This window comes from Silurus aristotelis (assembly GCF_946808225.1).
Source record: "Silurus aristotelis genome assembly, chromosome: 27".
Classification (NCBI taxonomy): domain Eukaryota; kingdom Metazoa; phylum Chordata; class Actinopteri; order Siluriformes; family Siluridae; genus Silurus; species Silurus aristotelis.
The window spans coordinates 14,926,003-14,948,809 of NC_139600.1; the positions used below are offsets into that span (position 1 = coordinate 14,926,003).

The 22,807-nt window shown below is 40.5% G+C and overlaps 1 protein-coding gene across 1 annotated transcript in view; it reads left to right on the forward strand.

The window, feature by feature from the left end:
• Window positions 1–15,745: 15,745 nt before the first annotated feature.
• LOC310721564 (dynein axonemal heavy chain 1-like) overlaps window positions 15,746–22,807 on the forward strand; it is a gene marked incomplete at both ends in the record, with an annotated part of 9,825 nt that continues 2,763 nt past the window's right edge. The window contains 6 exons of the mRNA XM_083533348.1: window positions 15,746–15,778; window positions 16,153–16,298; window positions 17,981–18,055; window positions 18,100–18,253; window positions 21,954–22,145; window positions 22,313–22,546. Of these exons, the coding sequence (XP_083389474.1) occupies window positions 15,746–15,778; window positions 16,153–16,298; window positions 17,981–18,055; window positions 18,100–18,253; window positions 21,954–22,145; window positions 22,313–22,546 (834 nt within the window). The remainder of the gene's footprint in view (window positions 15,779–16,152; window positions 16,299–17,980; window positions 18,056–18,099; window positions 18,254–21,953; window positions 22,146–22,312; window positions 22,547–22,807) is intronic.

Below are 22,807 nucleotides of genomic sequence, written 5' to 3' on the forward strand. Positions count from 1 at the left end.
GTTGCACCTGGAGCATCAGGGCAGGTAAAAGTTGCACCTGGAGCATCAGGGCAGGTAGAAGTTGCACCTGGAGCATCAGGGCAGGTAGAAGTTGCACCTGGAGCATCAGGACAGGTAGCAGTTGCACCTGGAGCATCAGGGCAGGTAGAAGTTGCACCTGGAGCATCAGGACAGGTAGCAGTTGCACCTGGAGCATCAGGGCAGGTAAAAGTTGCACCTGGAGCATCTGGACAGGTAGAAGTTGCATCTGGACAGGTAGCAGTTGCACCTGGAGCATCAGGACAGGTAGCAGTTGCACCTGGAGCATCAGGGCAGGTAAAAGTTTCATCAGGACAGGAAGAATCTGAGAGAGACATTCAGGAGGTCATTTGTGAAAAGATCCAGCAAGCGAGACTATTCTGGGAAGCAGAAAAAAGTGTTTTGAGTAGGAGAAACCTTGCCACATTACCACATTACTACCACATTAAAGATTTTAGAAGTTCTGAGATGATTCGGCAGCTGAGTAATGATCAGGAATTAGCTGATGCCACAGTGAGGATGTATGTAAGCTACTTCAACTTCACATCAATGTCTATAAATGTGGCTCTCCGATTTTTCCTCAGAGTGCTTTGGCCAGAAGATGAAATTCAACTGCAGCATCTGTTCATAAGGTACTTCTCTCTCTGGTACCTCAAGCATAACAAAAGATCCCTCTACCTCCACCAGGGTGTGTACAACCTGAGCTGGGCTATAATTCTACTGAACGCTGATCTTAACGGGGGTCAGAAAGAAAGGAAAAAAATGACTTGTGAAGAATTTATAGACAACCTGAATAGCGTCTCTGGTAATTTTAATTACTCTGTGGACTTGCTGAAGCACATCTATAAATCGATCAAAATGAATCCACTGCATGTCTGCAGAGTCAAATCCAGACTTCAGGACATTGAAGAAAAGTCTAACACCAAAGTCCACAAAACTGGTCATCTCATGTGCAAAAGAGTTATGGATGAGAATGGAAGAAAAACCATGATGTACAGGAGATCATGGAAGTCCTTCAATGCAGTTTTAAAAGGCATGGTTCTGCATATAGACGGTGAAGAATTACATTGCAAGAACATTACCATTAGTCTGCATCATGCAGTGGCTTACCCTCTGGAATACAAAAACAAGCCTCATGTCCTGTACCTCAAGACTGCAGACTCCAGAGTTTTCTACTTCCAGGCCGATAGTGAAGTAGAACGAAGGTTATGGGTCGCGACTATTAACCTGATCGCCGCACGTTACTCCGCTCCTCCTCTTACTTCTTATTCGAACACAAAGACACATTGCCCTCAGGTCCTACCAACATTCTCCAGTCGTCTGCCTCTGGAGCGGCAGCTCGAGTACACCAAGGACCAGTTACAGAAGGTTTCAGAATACATATCTTACTATAAGACAGTGCCTTTTAGTAAGGATGTGTCACCATCAGATTACATAGAGCAGGAGGTGAAGCGCTACACGACGTATGTGAGAGCGTTGGAGAAGCCTGTTCGAGACTTAAATTTGAGACTCAAAGAGGTCCTACTGCAAAAATAAATAAAAAAAACAGCTGAAACCTTTTAAATTTTGTTCACTAGTTCCAGATAGAAATAAAGGCCCTTAAATGGCGCAGTGATGTCTGATTTGTTTATGTGCGTGTCCAATACAGTGAAGCTGCTGTAGTGAAAATGTACATAATCTAAACCTAATAATAGGTGAAATTGTAAATGAGCCAAAAGGTGACACAATGATTTGAAAAACTTCAGTAGAATTTATTTAGTTGACGATTAAACACTGATCCATTTCTGCATTTTCTCATCAATCAATGCAGTGATATTGGCATTTCTGTGTCATTATGAAGAACACATTAAATACACAATCTCACTGTAAAACTTATTCAAGTCACAGTATTTCGGAACTCCAGATCACGTTCACTTTTTTTTCAATTGTGTTATGTTGCAGTCTGATACAAACTGATTTGTTCTCATTAATCTGCACTCTGCCCCATAATGACAATGTGAGAAGAGAAATCTAGAAACGTCTGCAGATCTTTCTCAAAATTTTATATCTAAACTTGTTTCTAATGAAGGTACAGTAAATCACAGCTTCATTCTCTTGCTGGAACGAAATATGATGGACTCCTGCGGAAAGTAGGTCCCCCTTAAAAAAAAAAAAAAAGACAAATATTAAAGAGGATTATATTTATGTTTCAAGAGAATTGTGTTCTTTAATTAGTGTTACATGCCGTGCTGAACATGAACTGGTGAAAGCAAAGCAGAGAGTCGTCTGAGGAAGTCAGGGGGAAAAAAACAAATAGATTAGCATGTTAAAGGTAACGTCTAAAGCAGTGGTGCCCTAAAGGGAATGAGGGATGTTCTGACCCAAAGCACAAGAATAGTTCAAATGTTGAGGTTAAACCCAGAAAATACTTTTCTTTACTTACAAGGCTTTTTTTTTATTATTTATTGTCAATTTAATTTAATTTTAATTGTGAGAAAAGCCACACATATATATTACAAGACAAGTGTGAGCTTTCACAATTTATTATTAAATCATTTTATATCTAGTATTTCTATCGAGATTGTAACTGGAGGGTTTTTTTTTTTTTAGTTTTTGTTTGGTTTTGCGCTTCTGTTTAGCTGCATTTGTTTACACGGAACTTTTGGCCGAACCAAGATGGCGGACGCGGGACGTGCGAGCAAGCGGCTAATGGAAAATCTATGGAGTTACACGTCTATGATCACGTGACTCTCCGTGTCTCGCGAGAATATCTCGTGACGCGATAATGCGTAATATTGGGGGGCGTGGCCACGGACTCTGTGACGTAACCGGGGCCCATATAAGCAGCAAAACACACGCCTCTCTCATTGGGTCTTAATCGAGGGTAGTGTGTGATTTGGTGAAATCGATAAGAATGCAACCAGATTTGAAAACATTGCCAGCACAGTCAGGCACTGATAAAAAGGAAGAAGTTGCAAGTGGAGAACCAGAACTGGAAGAATTTGAAAGTGGAGCATCAGAACAGGAAGAATTTGAAAGTGGAACATCAGAACAGGAAGAATTTGAAAGTGGAACATCAGAACAGGATGAATTTGAAAATGGAGTATCAGAACAGGAAGAATTTGAAAATAGAGTATCAGAACAGGAAGAATTTGCAAATGGAGTATTAGGACAGGAAGTAATTGCACCTGAATCCTCAGAACAGGAAGCGGTTTCAAGTGGAGAATCAGAACAGAAAGAAGTTGCAACTGAATCATCAGAACAGGAAGAAGTTGCAACTGAATTATCAGAACAGGAAGAAGTTGCAACTGAATCATCAGAACAGGAAGAGGTTGTGGAAGACATTCAGGAGGACATCTTTAAAACGATCCAGAGTGCGCGATTATTCTGGGAACAGGAAAAATGTGTTTTGAGGAGGAGAAACCTGACCAAATATATGCGACACATTAAAGATTTTAGAAGGCCTGAGTTTATTCAGCAACTGGCTAATGATCTGGAATTGGCTGAGGTCACAGTGAAGGCGTATGCAAGCCATTTCGACTTTGTAACAATGTTTATTGATTCTGCTTTTCGAATGTTCCTTCAAATGCTTTGGCCAGAAGATGAACTTGAATTGCAGCATCTGCTTATAAAGTACTTTACTATCTGGTACCTTGAGTGTAATGAAAGACCACTAAGGCTCCATAAAGCATTGTACAACCTTTGCTGTGCTATGATTCTACTGAACACTGATTTCTATGGGGGCAATAAAGGGAAGAAAATGACCTGTAAAGAATTTACAGTGAATCTGAATTCAATAAGTAAACAAATTGTGTACGACGTGGAATTGCTGAAATTCATCTATAAATGTATCGAGACTTCTCCTCTATGTGCCAGAAATGTAAAATCTAGACCTCGGCAAATTAAAGAAGAGCCTACCATCACAGTTCAGCCCAAAACTGGTCATCTCATTTGCAAAAGAGTAATGGATAAGAATAGGAGAAGAACCAGAATAGACAGGAGATCATGGAAGCCCTTTAGTGCAGTTCTACAAGGCATGGTTCTGCAGTTAGACGAAGTGCAGTCTAAATACAAAAAGTACTTCAAGAAAGAAAAGATTACTATTGGACTGCATCATGCACTGGCTTACCCTCAGATGCACAAAAACAGGTCGAATGTCCTGTGTCTCAAGACGGCAGACTCCAGAGTTTTCTACATCAAGGCTGAGAGTGAAGAAGAGCAAAAAATATGGGTTGAGACCATTAACCTGATCGCCGCCCGTTACTCTGCTCCACCTCTCATCTCTACCTCAAATAGTATTAAGGAACATCCTCAGGTCCTACCATCATTCCCCAGTCCCCTGTCGCTAAAGGAGCAGGTGGAATACACCAAGTACAAGGTTTCAGAATACATGTTTTACTCTGTGACAAGGCGTTCTATGAAAGATACCTCACCTTTTAAAAGCGCGGAGTACGAATTTAAGCGCTACACAGTGTATTCGAGAGCGTTGGAGAACGCAGATCAGTACTTAAACGTGCAAATGTGAGTTTCTACCACAAAAAAAAAAAAAAAGAAAAAAAGCTGAAACCTGTTTCACTTCATTTATTTCTTCAAGAACATTTGAATGATACAGGGACATCATCAAGAGCAAATAATACAAAACAGATTGAAATATTGTGGGGGGGGGGAAGTAAAATCATGAATGAGCTGAAATGTGACTACGATTTGAAAATAATTTCTTAGAATTCGTTTATTTGACGACCATCAACACCTATAGCAGCAGTGCACCCCCTCTCCCCTCCTGGTGCACTTCGGATCGGTGAAGATGATGTGTTTAAGGTATTCAGGAAACAAACAAGAAGCAAAGCACCATCACTGAAGCTGTGCAAAGTCTCTGCCTGCTTCGAACGCTCCACCATCATCTCCATCCCAAAGAAATGCCATGGAGTCATTTGGGAGACTGGTGTTGGCCTTTCTGAAGGGCAACATCTGGGACTTATTTAAGGATCCTGTTCGTGTCCTTGAGTTTAGCCTTATGTACAATCATCACAAAAATGCTCTTTTTGTCAGTGGATCACCAGCTTTCTGACCGGCAACAAATAGCAAGAGTGGAGAAATTCATGTCAAACAGCTGCACCATCAACACCCCCAGGGATGTGTTCACTCCTCAACTGCTCTTCTCACTTAACCCCAATGACTGCACCTCCACAGACTTCTCTGTCAAATATATATATCACTATATACCCTCTATATTATTTATTACCTACTGTGCATTATTCACCCTCATCCCTGTAAACATAGACCTCATGGTTTGATGCTAACGGTAGCTGCACTGGTTCAATAAAATAATGCCCAAGCATCTTTCTGATGTCGTTTGAATTTATTTACATGCTCTCACTCGCTCTCTCTTGAGGCACCGTGAAAACGTGTGCGCCTTTGAGCCGTTCATATCAGCATGTTAACGTGTCCATGTCGTTGCTACGCTCTGACCCATAATTCCATAGTCCCGCGCACAAACACTGGCATCACGTGTACATCACGTAGTTTTAAAGAAACGTGCACATACACATTCTCTGAGCGTTAAATTTTTTAACCTTCTGTTTACATTTTCATGAATTGAAATGAACTTGTATTAATTACAAAAAACAGTTCAACTGTCCTGCAGACATTTACTTGAACTGCATTTCATTGGCTCTGTACATGTACCTTGCATGACAATAAAGTTAAATCTAATCTGATCTAATCTAATGAGTCTGCATACAGAACTGAGATTTAACAGCTGGCTGTCTGGTGCAGCCACAACAACCTGGAGCCTCAAAATAGTGGAGATGATTGTGGACTTCAAGAGAAATCCCTAAATCCTAGTGTATAGTGTTGTAAAACTATTTGAGCCCTGTCTGAAGAACAATCTTTGAATGTCTCGGCCTTGTCTCACAATCAAATGCATTTGGATTTAGTCTTGTCTTGGTCTTAAACTCATTTGTCTTAAACTTAAACTCACTGGTCTTAAACTCACTTGAATTCATTTGTCTCAAGACCACTGTGAGGATCTCACAAAATTTACAGTGCACTGTAGATTCCATTTCTTAACATCATTAATATAATTAAAAGTAAAACTTTCTGCTTTAGAAATATTTGACAGTATCTGAGAGTATATAAGATTATGTGAGAGTATATGAGAGTATGTGAGAGTATGTGAGAGTATATGAGACAATATGTTAGTATTTGAAACTATATTGGAGTATTTGGGACTATATGAGAGTATGTGAGAGTATATTGAGTGTATTTGAGACTAAAAGAGCGTATATGAGAGTATTTGAAACTATGTGAGAGTATTTGAAAGTATATGAGTATTTGAGACTGAGAGTATTTGAGACTTTGAGAGTATGTAAGAGTATATGATACTATATGAGAGTATATGAGAGTATTTGAGACTATCTGAGAGTGTAAGAGTATATGATACTGTATGAGAGTATATGAGAGTATTTGAGCCTATCTGAGAGTATGTAAGAGTATATGATACTATATGAGAGTATTTGAGACTATATGAGAGTATTTGAGAGTATATGATACTATATGAGAGTATTTAAGACTATATGAGAGTATTTGAGACTATATGAGAGTATTTGAGAGTATTTGAGACTATATGAGAGTATTTGAGACTATATGAGAGTATTTGAGAGTATATGATACTATATGAGAGTATTTAAGACTATATGAGAGTATTTGAGACTATATGAGAGTATTTGAGACTATATGAGAGTATTTTGACAATAAGAGAGTGTCATGACTTAAGAATGCTTTTTAAATTCTCAAAAAACAGCAGCTAGTAAAAATAGAAAGTTTTTTGGGGATTTATTCCCAGAACAGGTTTGAATCTAGTAAATGAATCCAATCTGCCAAAATGAAACAGACGATGTGCAGCATGTTGTGTTCTCGCTGAAAGCTCTGCCGAAACGCTGATCAACTCCAAAATAAAGTTCTCACTGCTCGTCACAATAATAATAATACATTTTATTTAAAGGCCTTTCAGAACACTCAAGGGCACCGGTACAGCAGAGTGAAATCATAAGGAGGAAGACAGTGAACAATGACATTCACAATGACATTCACTTGTATCTAAACAGGCTACTGTTTAGATACAAGTCGTGTAACAGACACTGTCTTACATTAAAGCCTGTGTAAAGTTCATTAGTTTCAGTGTAGACATGCAGCTTATAGACAGGTGCGGCTTATTTATGTGCAAAATAAAAATCTTTGTAAAATTCAGTGCGTGCGGCTTATATTCGGGGTGCGTTTAATAGTCCGGAAATTACGCTATTTTAATTTGTATTTTGTGTATGAACAGTACATGGCACACAGTAATTAATACTTGCACATTCAAAGAATACTTTATTTTGTTCTATTCTACAGTCCATGTTTCAGGAATAAAACAAGTCATTCAAAACAAACTGTTGAAAGAAAATATGTATTGAACTCAAGTGACAAACATGTCAAGACCCGATATCAATAATACAATCAGATGAAATAAACATTTAGTCACTTCTTTTAAGCTTCCTGTCTGGTTTGTTTAAAAGTAGTAGCTTTTTACACAGTGTTAAAGCGAACATCTCTCTCTCTCTCTCTCTCTCTCTCTCTCTCTCTCTCTCTCTCTCTCTCTCTCTCTCTCTATATATATATATATATATATATATATATATATATATATAAAGCTACTTAAAACTGGCAAAAGTGTTTCTGCGACGTTTCTTCAAATATATAAAAGATTTTAAGGAAAATACACAGAAAAAAAGTAAACGTTTGTCCAAGCAGCTATTTTTCCTAATAATCCTTCAAATCCATTAAAACTTGCTAATTATTCAACAACCGGGAGCGCGGATGCGACTCGAGCTACAGTACCAGGGCGCGTGATGATGACGTAGTGACAAGTGAGTGACTGATTGCCATGGATACGTGAACGTCATGTATAGACTTTCTTGTCTCTTTGAATTTTAAATCGCTCTGCATTTATATACATTGCTCCATTAAAACCTCAGCATGTCGTGAACACACACTCTCCATTAAAAAAGTTTTACCGGATTTACTTTTTATAAAAAAAAAGTGCGTGGATCCCTGCTTCTAGTTTTCAGCTCGGAGAAGGACACGGGATTTACAAGTAGGTTGGACCTCACAAAGGGGCGGAGTTTATGTGGAAATCCCCAAGCGCGCTGAATGACGATTGCGGGAAATAGCCAGATTAAATTTTGTCTGATTAATATCATATATTAATATTATTAAAACTATTATCTTTTTATTGTGTATGTCAGACTCTATTTTGGAGTTTTCTCCAAGCTTTCTCTGTTCGTGACCACGTGACTCTCAGCGACTAAGCCGCTCAGACGGGAGGCGTGTCCTCTGTGACGTCAGCGCTCCGAGTATATTTAAGCGCATTCTCCACCGGTATAGAAGAGTCGTGAGTAGAGCTGTGACGTGATGAAGCAGGAAGTCTTGAAGCATAAATCTTTAATAGAAGCAACAACACAGAGTCTGCTGTCTTCAGTACTTAAAAACCACCTAACACAGCCAGGTAGTGATGAAGTTGCTCCTGGAGCATCAGGGCAGGAAGAAGTTTCACCTGGAGCATCAGGACATGTAGAATTTGCTCCTGGAGCATCAGGGCAGGAACAAGTTGCACCTGGAGCATCAGGACAGCAAGAAGTTGCTCCTGGAGCATTAGGACATGTAGAAGTTGCTCCTGGAGCATTAGGACATGTAGAAGTTGCTCCTGGAGCATTAGGACATGTAGAAGTTGCTCCTGGAGCATTAGGACATGTAGAAGTTGCTCCTGGAGCATCAGGACACGTAGAAGTTTTACCTGGAGCATCAGGACATGTAGAAGTTTCACCTGGAGCATCAGGACATATAGAAGTTGCTCCTGGAGCATCAGGACATGTAGAAGTTTTACCTGGAGCATCAGGACATGTAGAAGTTTTACCTGGAGCATCAGGACATGTAGAAGTTTCACCTGGAGCATCAGGACATGTAGAAGTTGCTCCTGGAGCATCAGGGCAGGAAGAAGTTTCACCTGGAGCATCAGGACATGTGGTAGTTGCTCCTGGAGCATCAGGACAGGTAGATGTTGCTCCTGGAGCGTCAGGACAGGAAGAAGTTGCACCTCAATCAACAGAATGGGGAGAAGTTTCAAGAGACATGTCTGATCAAATCCAGCTATTAAGATTAATTTGGGAAAAGAGAAAAATAGATTTAAAAGGGAAAAACCTGGCCAGGCAAATCTATAACTTTAAACATTTTAGAAGTCCTGAGATGATCCAGCAGCTGAGTAACAATCTAGAATTAGCTAAATCTATTTTGAATGCATACGTGACGCATTTTAACTTCACATCAGTCTCTATAGATTCGGCTCTCCGAATGTTCCTCCGAGTGCTTTGGCCAGAAGATGAAATTCAATTGCAGCATCATTTTATATGTTTCTTCTCTCTCTGGTACCTCAAGTGTAATAAAAGAGCACTGAACTTCCACAAGGGGGTGTACAACCTTTGCTGGGCTATGATTCTACTGAACGCTGATCTTCATGGGGGTCAGAAAAGGAAAATGACCTGTAAAGAATTTATAGACAACCTGAATAGCGTCTCTGGCCAATCTTGGTATCCTGAAGTGCATCTGAAGAACATCTATAAATCGATCAAAGCGTGTCCACTATATGCGTTCAGAGTCAACTCTAGATATGAGGAAAATGATGAGGAATATACAGTTTATAAAACCGGTCAGCTCATGTGCAAAAGAGTTATGGATGCGAATGGGAGAAAAACCAGAAGGTGCAGGAGATCATGGAAGCACTTCAGTGCAACTCTAAATGGCCTGCTTCTGCAGTTAGACAGTGAAGATGATTTCAAGGACATTACCATCAGTCTGCATCATGCAGTGGCTCACCCTCTGGAATACAAAAACATGCCCTATCTCCTGTTCCTCAAGACTGCAGACTCCAGAGTTTTCTACTTCCAGACTGACAGTGAAGTAGAACAGAGGTTATGGGTTTCAACCATCAACCTGATCGCCGCACGTTACTCCGCTCCTCCTCTCACTTCTAACACACATGACATCAACAAGCCACGCCCTCAGGTCCTACCATCATTCCCCAGTACCCTGTCTTTAGAGCAGCAGTTTGAGTACACCAAGGACCAGTTACAGAAGGTTTCAGAATACATGTCCCACTATCAGACAGTGCCTTTTAGGAAAGATACGCCACATTTAGATTATATAAAACAGGAGGTGAAGCGATACACAACGTATATGAGAGTGTTGGAGAAGTCTGTTCAGCATGACGTATCGCACAGTTGTGAAGTGGAAGAGAAATGATACATGGTGGTACAGTTTTTTTACTCTGACTGCACCCAAGGCCTCCTCATCTGGAAATTATGGAAAGACAATTGAGACTCAATGTGAATGGGGATGTTTTTTAAAAAAGAAGCCAATATTATGGTCAGGTGTCCTCAGAGTGGATCTACCAAACATCACAATCACTCAGCTTTGAACTGATAATGTACAACGTAAAACCATGAAATACTCTGTGATACAGGGAACATTAGAGAAAGAGAAGATATATGTGGAGAACCCACATCCTCAACCACTGAGCTACCACCTCCCTATAGCTTGCAATATAGTCCATACTCCAAATGTTCTGAAATGTATTTTGAAATTGACTGAATTCTTTCTAATATATATTTTTGAATCATAAACACAATTTTGCACAAATCATAATAAATAAATGCAAAATTAGACTGTTTTTTTTTCTCCTACCTTTTCCTGTGGTCTTTACTGTTCAAAAAGTTCAATTCACACCTATGACAATTAGATTGAACACACGTTACACTGCCACCTACTGGCCAATTATAATGATGCAACAGTGCCTTGAATAACACATTTTATTTCATAAATAAATGCATGAAATCAGTCCTGGAGCAATCCAGAAAAAAAGTATATTTTCCTCACCAGTGCAATCTCTAATAAAACAACTTTTTCGGACTGTCCACTTTCCCTTTGTTTGCTGGAAAACACTGAAAAGAGCCGAATCGGTCCAAGTGAAGTGCAGCAGTCTGCCACAAGGAGGCAGCAGAGCCCTGTATTACTTTCTTTTCTGATCATTAGAGCCCACATGAGCAGATCAACACATCTGATACAATACCATCTCATTCAGAGTATCAGAGAACATATTACAATAACAGCTCAGAATCTCTATACAGGTGCAGCACACACACACACACACCAGTCCACCGAGCAGCCAGGCAGATTATTATAATCATCTAATCTACTGTATATGTGCTGATTTATTTATACAGTAGACCTACATGCGTGTTACTGCTAATGAAGCGACGTTCTCACGAGACCATTAAAATCTGTCTGTACTTGTAGCAGAGCAACGAGCAGCACACTGTGTGAAGTGCAACAGCTACTGCAAACCAGGATCATAGAAAAAGCTAAAATAAAAAATTATAACCTTCATAATGCTGATGAGAGAACGTGAAAATGACAAGAGGATCACAGATTTCAGTTTCAGGGAAAGTGATGGCTTTAAAATTGGATTCGGAGAGAGATACGGGATTCACACGCTCAAAGAGAAAACACGTGGAAACGGTGTCTGATGCGCCTCGGACGTCATCCTCACTAAATGAGAACTCTGAATAATGAAACGAGTTCAGACATGTGGTCAAATGTGAGATCAGATCTTATTGTACAGATGTTGAAGTGACTCTTTAGTCATTTACACATCTGTTGGGTAACAGCTGTGTGTGTATGTGTATGGGAGTAAAACAGTGTGTGTATTAATGTGTCAGAATCATTTTATTACTGTGTGTGTGTGTGTGTGTGTGTGTGTGTGTGTGTGTCAGGTCTCTGAAACGAGAGAACCCACACCTGAGTGAGGACGTGGTGTTGATTTGAGCTTTTTGAGTAAGAAACATTCGGACCATGAAGATTTCTTTAATAGAAAGCGGTTATTCAGTGCAACAACATTTTCAGTGAATCTTCAGTTTTGAAATCATTAATATGAGGATCACTGGATTCAGGCATCAGGAGGAAATTCTAAGGGAAAATCTACAAAACTACAAAAATGCAATTCTGCTTTTTTTTTTTTAAATACTAAAACGCTGTAATCGAACTGCTTTTTATAAAAGTCGTCCTGCTACATTAGCACCCTGTAATGTTCCTGAGTGTCTCAATTAAATGCTGAATAGACCAAATGAAACCCCCTCAGTGAGGCGTTTAATTCTGTACTGATTAGTGCAGAGCACTTGTTCATTATTTTTTTAATTTTATCATTCAGCCACAAGAATGTTATAAAGTCAGGTACTGATGAAGGTGAAGTGAGGAGGTTCCTGAGGTGCAGTCCATCCCAAAGGTGTTATATAGGATTGCAGCTCTATAGCAGGAGATCTTCCAATCCAACAGCAGATCTTCATGGAGCTGGCATTTGTGCACGGGGTCACTGGATTGAGTTTGGGTCTTCTCCAAGGAATATTGCAGAAGGAATATTCTGTAGGACCTCTTTCCTTTCATGAGAAAGTCGTTCTTAGCTTCAACGTGTCCACAGGATTTGTTTTGCACAATAGTGATGATATAGAAGTGTGGACTATAAATGTGTTCCACAAAAGCAGATTTTCATGGATTCTTCTGGCTTAAACCCTTCAAGCGCTATGTTGTAGAAGGTTCTCCAGTTTGTTTCGAAGCACTGCATCCAGACCATGGCTCAGGTGGACATCAGCAGAGTCACCACCCTCTTCTGCCTCCTTGTGTGCGTGTTTGACGGTGAGTTCTTCATTACAATGAAGGTGATATTGAAGTTAAAGGTTTGTATGTATGTGCTCAGGACTCTGCTCGACTGAACATCGTGCTCTGTCAGACGTTCCTATTCTGCTACGTCTGGGCCATCGGTGGGAATCTGACAGACGGCTGCTGGGACGCCTTCGACAGCTTCGTCAGGCAGCAGTTCGAGGACAACACCGATGCCAAAGGTTCCCGCTGCTTTACTTCATTACTAAAATGATTTTTCTGTTCACACTGTTGAGTGATTCTGGTACAAAAAACTCCACGTTCTACTTCCTGTGTCTGAGCTGCTTATTCATTTCCTAATACTATTTATACTGTTCCACTTCTTCATTTCCATGTTTCACCTCTTATTGATGCACAGCAGCAGCTTTTATGGCAGAAAGAGTCGATACGATTCGGTTTATGACGCCGACCGTCTTCTAAAAGTCTCTCGCCAGAGTCCCTCTCATCTCTTTCTCTCAGTAAAACTGCCCCTCTTTAATATTAGAGGTGAAAATCCGCCCCGTGAGGGTGATATTTATTTCACAAGGGCTGAAAAACAGTCCAGAGGGAGTGGGACGGACGGAGACGAGAGGACGAGGCGATGCTGAATACGGAATCATTTAACTTATTTATTATTTATGGAATTATTTACACCTGTTTTATTAGCACACACTGGAGTCAATATTGCATTCAGAAAAACATTTCCGTTTTCATTAAAGCTCAAAAATACCTACAAAATCATCTACTTTAGAACCAGAGGGTGGTGAGAGTGGTGGTGACTTTGCTGAGGTCCACCTGAGCCATGAAAGTTTGTAGAAAAAGGACATATGGCTGGAAAAAGGTCAGACGTCCCAATACTTTTGTCTATATAGTATACTTTAAAATTCAGAGTGATGTGTGTGAACAGAATGTATGATTAAGACTAATACATAAACAGTGTGTGTGTGTGTGTGTGTGTGTGTGTGTGTGTGTGTGTGTGTGTGTGTGTGTGTGTGTGTGTGTGTGTGTGTGTGTGTGTGTGTGACAGTTCGACAGTTATGACTTGGTAAGTTCTTCTGGAAGGAGATTCAGGTAGCAAAAAAAACCTCAGTTATAGAATTAAAATATGTACATCTCTTTTTTTTCTATTTATCCCTTCATCTTCTCCTTCTCATCCTCCTCTTCACTGATCACTTCATCACCCCTCCTTATCATTGTCCTCGCTACTCATCCCTTCATGTTCTCCTCCTTATCATTCTTTCCACTCATTCCTTCATCTTCCCTTCCTTATTATCCACTTGACTTATCCCTTCACCTCTACTTATCCCTTTATCCCTTCCTTCTACGTATTGTCCTCTCCAATCATCCCTTCAGTTCTTCTTCCTGTGTCCTCTTCACCCATCCCTTTATCCCCTCTTCTTCCATCTCCTCTTTCTCTTTCATTCCACTCATACCTTTATCTCCCCTTTCTCATTGTCCTTTCTATTTATCTCTTTATCCCCTCTTCCTCCTCCTCCTCCTCCTCATACTCTTCACTCATCCATTCATCTCCTCTACCTCATTGTCCTCTTTACTATATATAAACGTATATACAGTACAGACCAAAAGTTTGGACACACCTTCTCATTCAAAGAGTTTTCTTTATTTTCATGACTATGTAAATTGTAGAGTCACACTGAAGGCATCAAGGGCTATTTGACCAAGAAGGAGAGTGATGGGGTGCTGCGCCAGATGACCTGGCCTCCACAGTCACCGGACCTGAACCCAATCGAGATGGTTTAGGGGTGAGCTGGACCGCAGAGTGAAGGCAAAAGGGCCAACAAGTGCCAAGCATCTCTTGGGGAACTCCTTCAAGACTGTTGGAAGACCATTTCAGGTGACTACCTCTTGAAGCTCATCAAGAGAATGCCAAGAGTGTGCAAAGCAGTAATCAAAGCAAAAGGTGGCTACTTTGAAGAACCTACAATATTAAATTTTTCAGTTGTTTCACACTTTTTTGTTATGTATATAATTCCATATATAATTCCACATGTGTTCATTCATAGTTTTGATGCCTTCAGTGTGAATCTACAATTTTCATAGTCATGAAAAAAAAGAAAACTCTTTGAATGAGAAGGTGTGTCCAAACTTTCGGTCTGTACTGTATATATATATATAAAAAGCCCTGTTCAGTACGGGGCGAATCCAATCTCTTTTACGTGCAGAACAAAGTCAAAACGTAAGTTTCCTCAGGAATGTTTTAAGTGGCAAACGCAATACTTTATGAGAAAAAAATTATAAAAGGATCCAAACTCAAAATCCGTCCTCATCTGTGTGGCACCAAATTTCCTTACATTACAGTTCATTGTTGTTAATGTGTCATATGATGGTCAATTAAATATGACATTAACTACTGGAGCACAGAAGGTTAAGGGTCTTGCTCAAGGGCCCAAAAGATGGCAACTTGGCAATACTAGGGGTTGAACTCCATACCTTCTAATCAATAAATGGTGTAAATGTTGGCCTTCTGATCAAATAGTTGTGAGTTCAAATCCTAGCACTACCAAGTTATCACTACTGAGCTCTTGAACAAGGCCCTTAACCCTCAACTGCTGAGTTATATAAATGAGATGATGAGGACGTCTGCCAAATGCTGTGAATGTAAAAGAGTTATTAATCATGGGCCTTATAATGCAGCGTATGCTTTAATTAGAGTCTATGTACTATACCAGGTAAATCTGTCCACTTCTTCTTAATAAAATGATTCATTTTATTAGGATGTACTTCAGAAATACGCTCACACATCACCTTTATATTTAAAGGACCATTACTAACCCTAAAGCTTAAGCCTTTAAGTTTGAGCCTGATCTCCGGGTCCGGGTCGTGTCCCGTTCCTGCACTCGCTGTAATAATAAGGATGCAGTACGACAACAATTTAAAGTAATGAAACACTATACAATCAATAAGACCTACAAATAAAATATCAGTGAAACGCCTGATTGAAAAGATGCCAGGATTAACAGGAAGCCAGTGCAGCCAGGTGAATATGGGATATATTTAGTCAAATCTAAGGTACAACAGAAATGCTCTGGTCTGTCTCAGCTTCGAAAAGAAAAGTTGGATTAGGGTACAAGGTCAGTGGTGGTACGCGATCTCTCTCTTATGAGCTTAGCGGTGATAGATCGGTGCTGCTGGGGCTGAAACTCTCAACTTTTCATCTGTCGTAACCACTGGAGTTGGACTCCACACGGGACGCAGCTTTGATCTGAGGAGAACATGCTAAATATTTTTGCTAATTAGCAAAGTGTGAAGGATTCGGATCCTGCTGGAGAACATGATGCCGAACGTGTTATTTTAAAAGGGTTTACACAGCGAACTGTTGTGTGCTTAATGAGCTGTTTGTGATGTTCTCAGATTGTAGTTGAGGAGTTTCTGGAGAACATTAACACCATGCTGAATCTTGGCGAGGTTCCCAACCTGTTTGAGAAAGACGAGCTGGAGCAGGTGTTGGCAGCAACACGGCCGAGGAGGCGGGTATCGCCGAGAGCAACAGGGATGAGGTACACAATGGGCCATGTCAAATCCATCCGCTTATACTTTACACTTTCATGGGTTTGTTTGCACACATTGTCCATCTACCTTTTATCACCCCCTCTATTAATCTATGTCTCATTCTTCTATTTATCTATCTTTCTTTCTGTCTGCCTGTCAGTTCTGCTCACCAAATTATTAACCCATCCATTCATTTCGCACTGTAGTCCATCTGTGTATTTTAGTCACCCTGTATAAAGCATCATTCATCCATTCATACTTCCACACATCTTTCCGTCGCTCCATTTATCCATTTATCCATCAGTTCATCCAGTCATTCATATATCCACCCATCCAAACCATCTTTTCAAAACATCTATTCACCCATTTCCATTTTTATCTGTCATTGCTTTATCCATCTTTCTTTATCCATCATTCAAGTCATCAGTCTGTCCATCCATCCATCCATCCATCCATCCATCCATCCATCCATCCATCCATCCATCCATCTTGTCCTCTGCTGTTTACTCAGTCAATTTACTGGATTATCCACTTACAGTTGTTATTTCTCTATTCTTTTTCATTAGATCTATCATCCATTAATCTTACCAAGTATATTATCCATCTATCCATCCATCCATCCATCCATCCATCCATCCATCCATCCATCCATCCATCCATCCATCCATTTTTCAATTAATTAATCCTTCCATTTATTCAATTCATTAATCCTTCCCTCAATCCATCCATCTATTAATCCATCCATCAATCCTTCAGTTCACCAATTCATTCACAATTCCACCCATCCATCAATCCATGCCATCAATCAATCATTGATTCCATTATCCACCCACCCATCTATCCATCCATCCATCCATCCATCCATCCATCCATCCGCTCTTTTGGGAGGTGATAGCTTAGTGGTTAAGGCTCTGGGTTACTGATCGGAAGGTTGGTTGGTTCAAATCCTGGTTTTGCCATTGTTGGGCCCTTGAGCAAGGCCCTTAACTCTCTGTGCTCTAGGGATGCTGTATCATGGTGCACTCTAACCCGAGCTCTCAAACATATATTATAAATATATTTAAAGAAGGAATTTCACTGTGCTGTAATATTAATGTTTATACTGCAGACAGTTTAAAATGTTACAGTAGGACAGATGTTAAATCCGGGGAGATGATCTGTGAAGATGACGTGTCTCCTTGTCCATATGTGTTTATTTATTCTTAGTAAAGCTGTAGTGTAGGAGACATTAGCGATGATTAGTTATCAGATTAACTCGCAGGACATTCAGTAGTTAAGATTCTTTTCAGTGAAAATAAAAAAAAAATGCCTTTAAAAGCAACTTGGAACCTTCTGTTTTTATGAAGCAATAACAAATTCCAGTCTCGCTCACAAATCTTTTAAACCGTTTGCACTTCATTATGCGTGGTGTTTTTGGGTCGACTGTAAAAAATAAGTGTTTTTATTTTATTTATTAAATATTAGATTCAACTGTAAAATGTAACTATTAGGAGTCTGGGTCTTGTGTGGGAGAACATTGTGTTTAAGTGTGTGTGAAAGAGAGAGAGAAATTATTATAAACAATAAAGAATCAATAAACGCTGAACTTTCCTTGATGAAAAGTGGGCGGGGCTTATATTGACCCTAAAATAATAGAAGTTTGTAATAGGAGTGGTGTTTATCTTCTGTGTGCAGTGATGTGTCTCCTCAGACTCAAATGTGTCCTGTTTCCACCAGCAGGCATCCTCCACCCTGATGATGTACCTGATGATTACCCCTTACTCTGGTCTCCTGATCTCGGCCTGATTTCCCATCATTCCTCAAACACAGGACAGACTGGGCGGGTGCTAAGCAGGTCCTCGGTGACCCGAACTTCCTAAAGAAGCTGACCGACTACGACAAAGAAAACATCCATTCACAGGTCCTTCAAAAGCTGCAGCGTTACATTCAGAACCCTGATTTTATACCTGAGAAGGTGGAGAAGGTTTCTAAAGCCTGCAGGTTCATGTGCATCTCTCTCACGATCGACCCCCTCCCAAGATCAGGTGACCTTTCTTCACCGAGTCCTTACACCATTTCACTCCATTATAATCAATGCGACTCTAAAAGCACTCTAGTGAAGCTTAACGTGGACGTGTATAAAAGCTGCTGGAGCTCCTCTGATCAGTGACTAAGTGTCTTCAGATCCGGATCTGGATTTGTTAACACCTGCATTTATATTCCTGTTTTATAACAGGAGCAGGTATAAATAAAAACTAATTTGAGCTTCAGCATGTGGAAATGAGTAATTCTGATGCTGCAATCGGGATCTATTTTACTTCCGATTAAGATTTTTTTTACAATCCAAACCATCTTCCATTTTCTCTTTCCTCCAGTCGCTCCATCTTGTTGTTTTTTTTGTTTGCTTGTTTTACTCTCCTTTCCTCCCTTCATCTTGCTCAGAGGCTTGGCAGCTCCTATGAGACCGAAACGCACACACCGATGCCGTGCAAGATATTTACATACTGTCCTCATCTCATTTCAGCTCTGCATATGGAAATAAACAGGCAGGTGAAATAACTGCAACAGGAAAGATGTTTTTCCTCTAGGAATATTATTATACAAATCCTGATGATAAAAGTCAGTCCAACTTCCCTAAAGGCACCCAGCAGGTCGGTCTTTACCTCCACTGTGTGGCCAAAAGTATTCGACACTCCACAGACACACGTTTTTTTAATTGTTTTTTTTTTCATTACATTTTTTTTATTTTGCACAAGAATAAAATATATGTATAATAATAATAATAAAAAAACAAGCCAAAAAAACAATAAAGAATTGAGACCAATAAATCCTGAAGATTGATTGATTGATGGAATGATTGCTCTTGGTTGCGTCCTGCAAATGGAAGAACATACAGATGGCGCTCTAACTAGATGTGACTGGCTGAAATTGAAAATGTATTGTGAACCCATTACCCAGCTGTGAAACGGATGAGTTTTGAAGCTTATCTGATTGAGGAGTTTGTTTGTGTGCAGCAGCTGCACGGTTTTTAATATTACATTCGGGTGATGTGCGCACACACATTCAGAGTTTAGAGATGAAGGAAATGTACAACTACAAATGCGAGATGTAGCGATGGTAAGATTCATCAATTCGCATCGAATGTTAAAGATTCGATGCATTGCTGCCACACACGTTCTCTCAGCACCACCGCTGCTTTGTGAATATGACGTATCACGACACTGTGGAGGCCGAAGCGTGTCCTGAGAGTCACATAGAGTATAGATTTACATGGCAGAGGTAGAGCTGCGTCTTCCCGAAGACAGAGCAGGAAAAGAACATCTGGTTTTATTCAAACGTTTTTCTTTTTCTTTTTCAGACGCTGATCCGTCTGGGAGATTTCGACACGACAGTGGAATTGTGGCATCGTTTACTGTTTGTTATTAGGAAAATCCAAACCAAAAACCTGTGCTCCGTCCAGAACCTCACACACTGTACCTCACACACAGCTTTTCACCTTAACCTTACAAGTGCTTGATACTTCTTTGAGATACTCATTGTTCACATTTAAACTGTAGCATGAAATATTCCATTCACTTGAACTAGGAGACCCAAACCTGTTCCAGCATGGCCTTCATGAAGATATGCTTCCCATGGGTTGGAGTGGAAGATCTCCTGCTATAAAACTCCAACCCTACTGAACAATGTTGCTCATGCTGACTGCACCCCAGGCCTCCTCACCTCACCCACATCAGTACCTGACTTTATTTCTCTATTAACTTTATAATCTAGTGGAACTAAAAAGACTCCCAGAAGAATGGAGCTTATTATAACAATAGCTTCTTCTTCTTCTTTTTTCTGCTCCCATTAGGGGTCGCCACAGCAGATAATTTTTCTCCATACCCCTCTACATCTGCCTCTTTCACACCTGCATGTCCTCCTCCTTGGCTCCATCCTCAGCATTCTCCTTCTGATATACCCCATGTCCCTCCTCTGCACATGTCCAAACCATCTCAATCTCACCTCCCTCACCTTGTCTCCAAAACGCCCTACATGCGCTGTCCCTCTAATAAACTCATTTCTAATCCTGTTCATCGGTACCAGAACACTCCTTTCTTCATTCCTCAGGCATCCTCTTACCTTAAAAACTCCACTGCATCTCCCCTAAACATCTCCATGCTTCTACCAGTATGTCATCTGGTCCAACCGACTTTCCACTCTTCATCCTCTTAGATCAAAAGGTGCAGGATATTTGTTGGAACTTAAATTAATGAAGACTACAACAGGGGGCAGATCTTTCCCACACAAAGCCCCACAGTTATAGAATGTAGAATATAGAATTATGGAGACTGAATGTGGAATGGATGCTAAAAAAATGAAGCATATATCAATCTTATGCTCAGGTGTCTATAAATCTGTTCATCCAGGGTAATTACACTCCAAATAAAATGTGATTAAGGCTTTCCAAGTATTTAAAAAGCTTTTTTTTAAAGAGCTCAGCTGGAATCCTCTTTTAGGGAAATACACATGTTTTAGTTTTGAATGTACTGTTATGCAGTACAGTGTAATGAGTCTGTGGTGTTACACGAATGCAGCACTGAAGGTGTAATTACATTAAACAGCAGTTAATTATGATGTTGAAGTCATTTCTTTACCCACAGGTTTGCATCAAAGGGACCATCATCAACTTTACAGTATGTGTGTTTTAAGGGGTGGGTCTTATGATCAACCTCTAGCTTTATCTCTAACCTCAGGTATCACACACACACACACACACACCCTGATCACTTCAAAAGACATTTTTAGACGCAAACACACTCTGAGACCTGCAGCGGAATATGCGAGAGTGATGTGCGTGCTCGTAAATAATGAAGCACAGATGTGTGTGTGTGTGTGTGTGTGTGTTTGTGTGTGTGTGTGTGTGTGTGTGTGTGTACACAGCAACTGAGATTGCATTTCACTTTCTGTCACCTCTCCCCTGCCCCGATGGAGTGATGTGAGGATCAAAGACAGAGAGCAGAAAGGAGTGTGGGCAGACAGACAGACAGACAGACAGACAGACAGACAGACAGACAGACAGACAGACAGATTGATAGACAGATTGATAGATTGATTGGTGCTTCAGGAACGCACAATGCTTTGCCCTCGAGAAAATTAACCTTTGAGCAGAAGTAAGTGCTGAACCGCCATGATGTACAAAGCTTTTTTTTTTTTTATTAAACATCTACATCCTGATAGGAGTCACAAGATCTGATCAGTGGTGTCCAGCATGTCTCATATTGCTTCTGATCCTGTGCACTCCTTCAAAAGTGTAATATATCAGACGTCTATACTACGGAGTTCTGCGCTCGTTTTTTTCATCTCTGCCTCTCTGTATTTACTCGCCAGCAACTCCATATATTCATCCTCATTATTAATGCAATAACTATTTAATAAGCTTTTGATGAGGCAGAGCCAACACACACACACACACACACACACACACACACACACACTGAATTTATAATTTTTTTTTTGGAAAACATAACATTATTTTGAATTTGATGGCTGCAAAAACAAAGTTGGGACAGGGCCATGTTTACCACTGTGTAGCATCACGTCCTCTGTCCGTATACAACGGGGAACTGAGGAGACCAGTTGCTGAAGTTTTGGGAGAGAAATGTTGTCCTATATGTGTCTGATACAAGAATCTATCTACTCAACAGTTCTGGGTGTCCTTTTCCTCTGAGGCGATCAAATCCTGTCTGGAGGAAGCTGAAGCCACAGAGCTGAAGATAAACACCGCCAGAGAGAAATATCGGCCCGTGGCCACACGAGGCTCCGTCATGTACTTCGTCATCGCCAGTCTTTCTGAGATCGACCCCATGTATCAGTTCTCCCTTAAGTATTTCAAACAGGTAACACACACACACACACACACACACACACACACACACACACACACACACACACACACATATGAAAAACAATGTGTCATAGTGTTGCATGAATTTCAGGATAATATTGTGTGTGTGTGTGTGTGTGTGTGTGTGTGTGTGTGTGTGTGTGTGTGTGTGTTTTGCAGCTGTTCAACAGCACTATCGAGACATCAGAAAAGCACAGCGAGCTCAGTGTGCGCTTACAGACGTTGCTGGATTCCACGCTGTTCAGCGCGTACACCAGCGTCTCCCGAGGCCTCTTCGAGCAACACAAGACCATCTACAGCTTCATGCTGTGTGTGGAGATCATGATGCAGAGGGAGGAAATCTTACCACAAGAGTGGTTCTACTTCCTGCGAGGAGCAGGGGGCATGGATAGGGTGTGAGTGTATGTGTGTTGCTTTGATGTTTATTAGCTGTAATATCCTATCGGCCTTCTCCACCATAAGCTAAGTCATAAATGAGATGTAACTGCGCTAATTGCTAAATTAACGAGCGGAGCAGGTTGCTATTTCCACCCGGTCCCCAGGGTCGTACACACTCCGTCCTCGTGTCTCTGCGTTTGTGCACTCCCCTCGCTTGACTTTCTAAAGTGCACTGATGCAGTCAGTCAGTCCGGCTTTCTCCTGTTATTTTTTTCC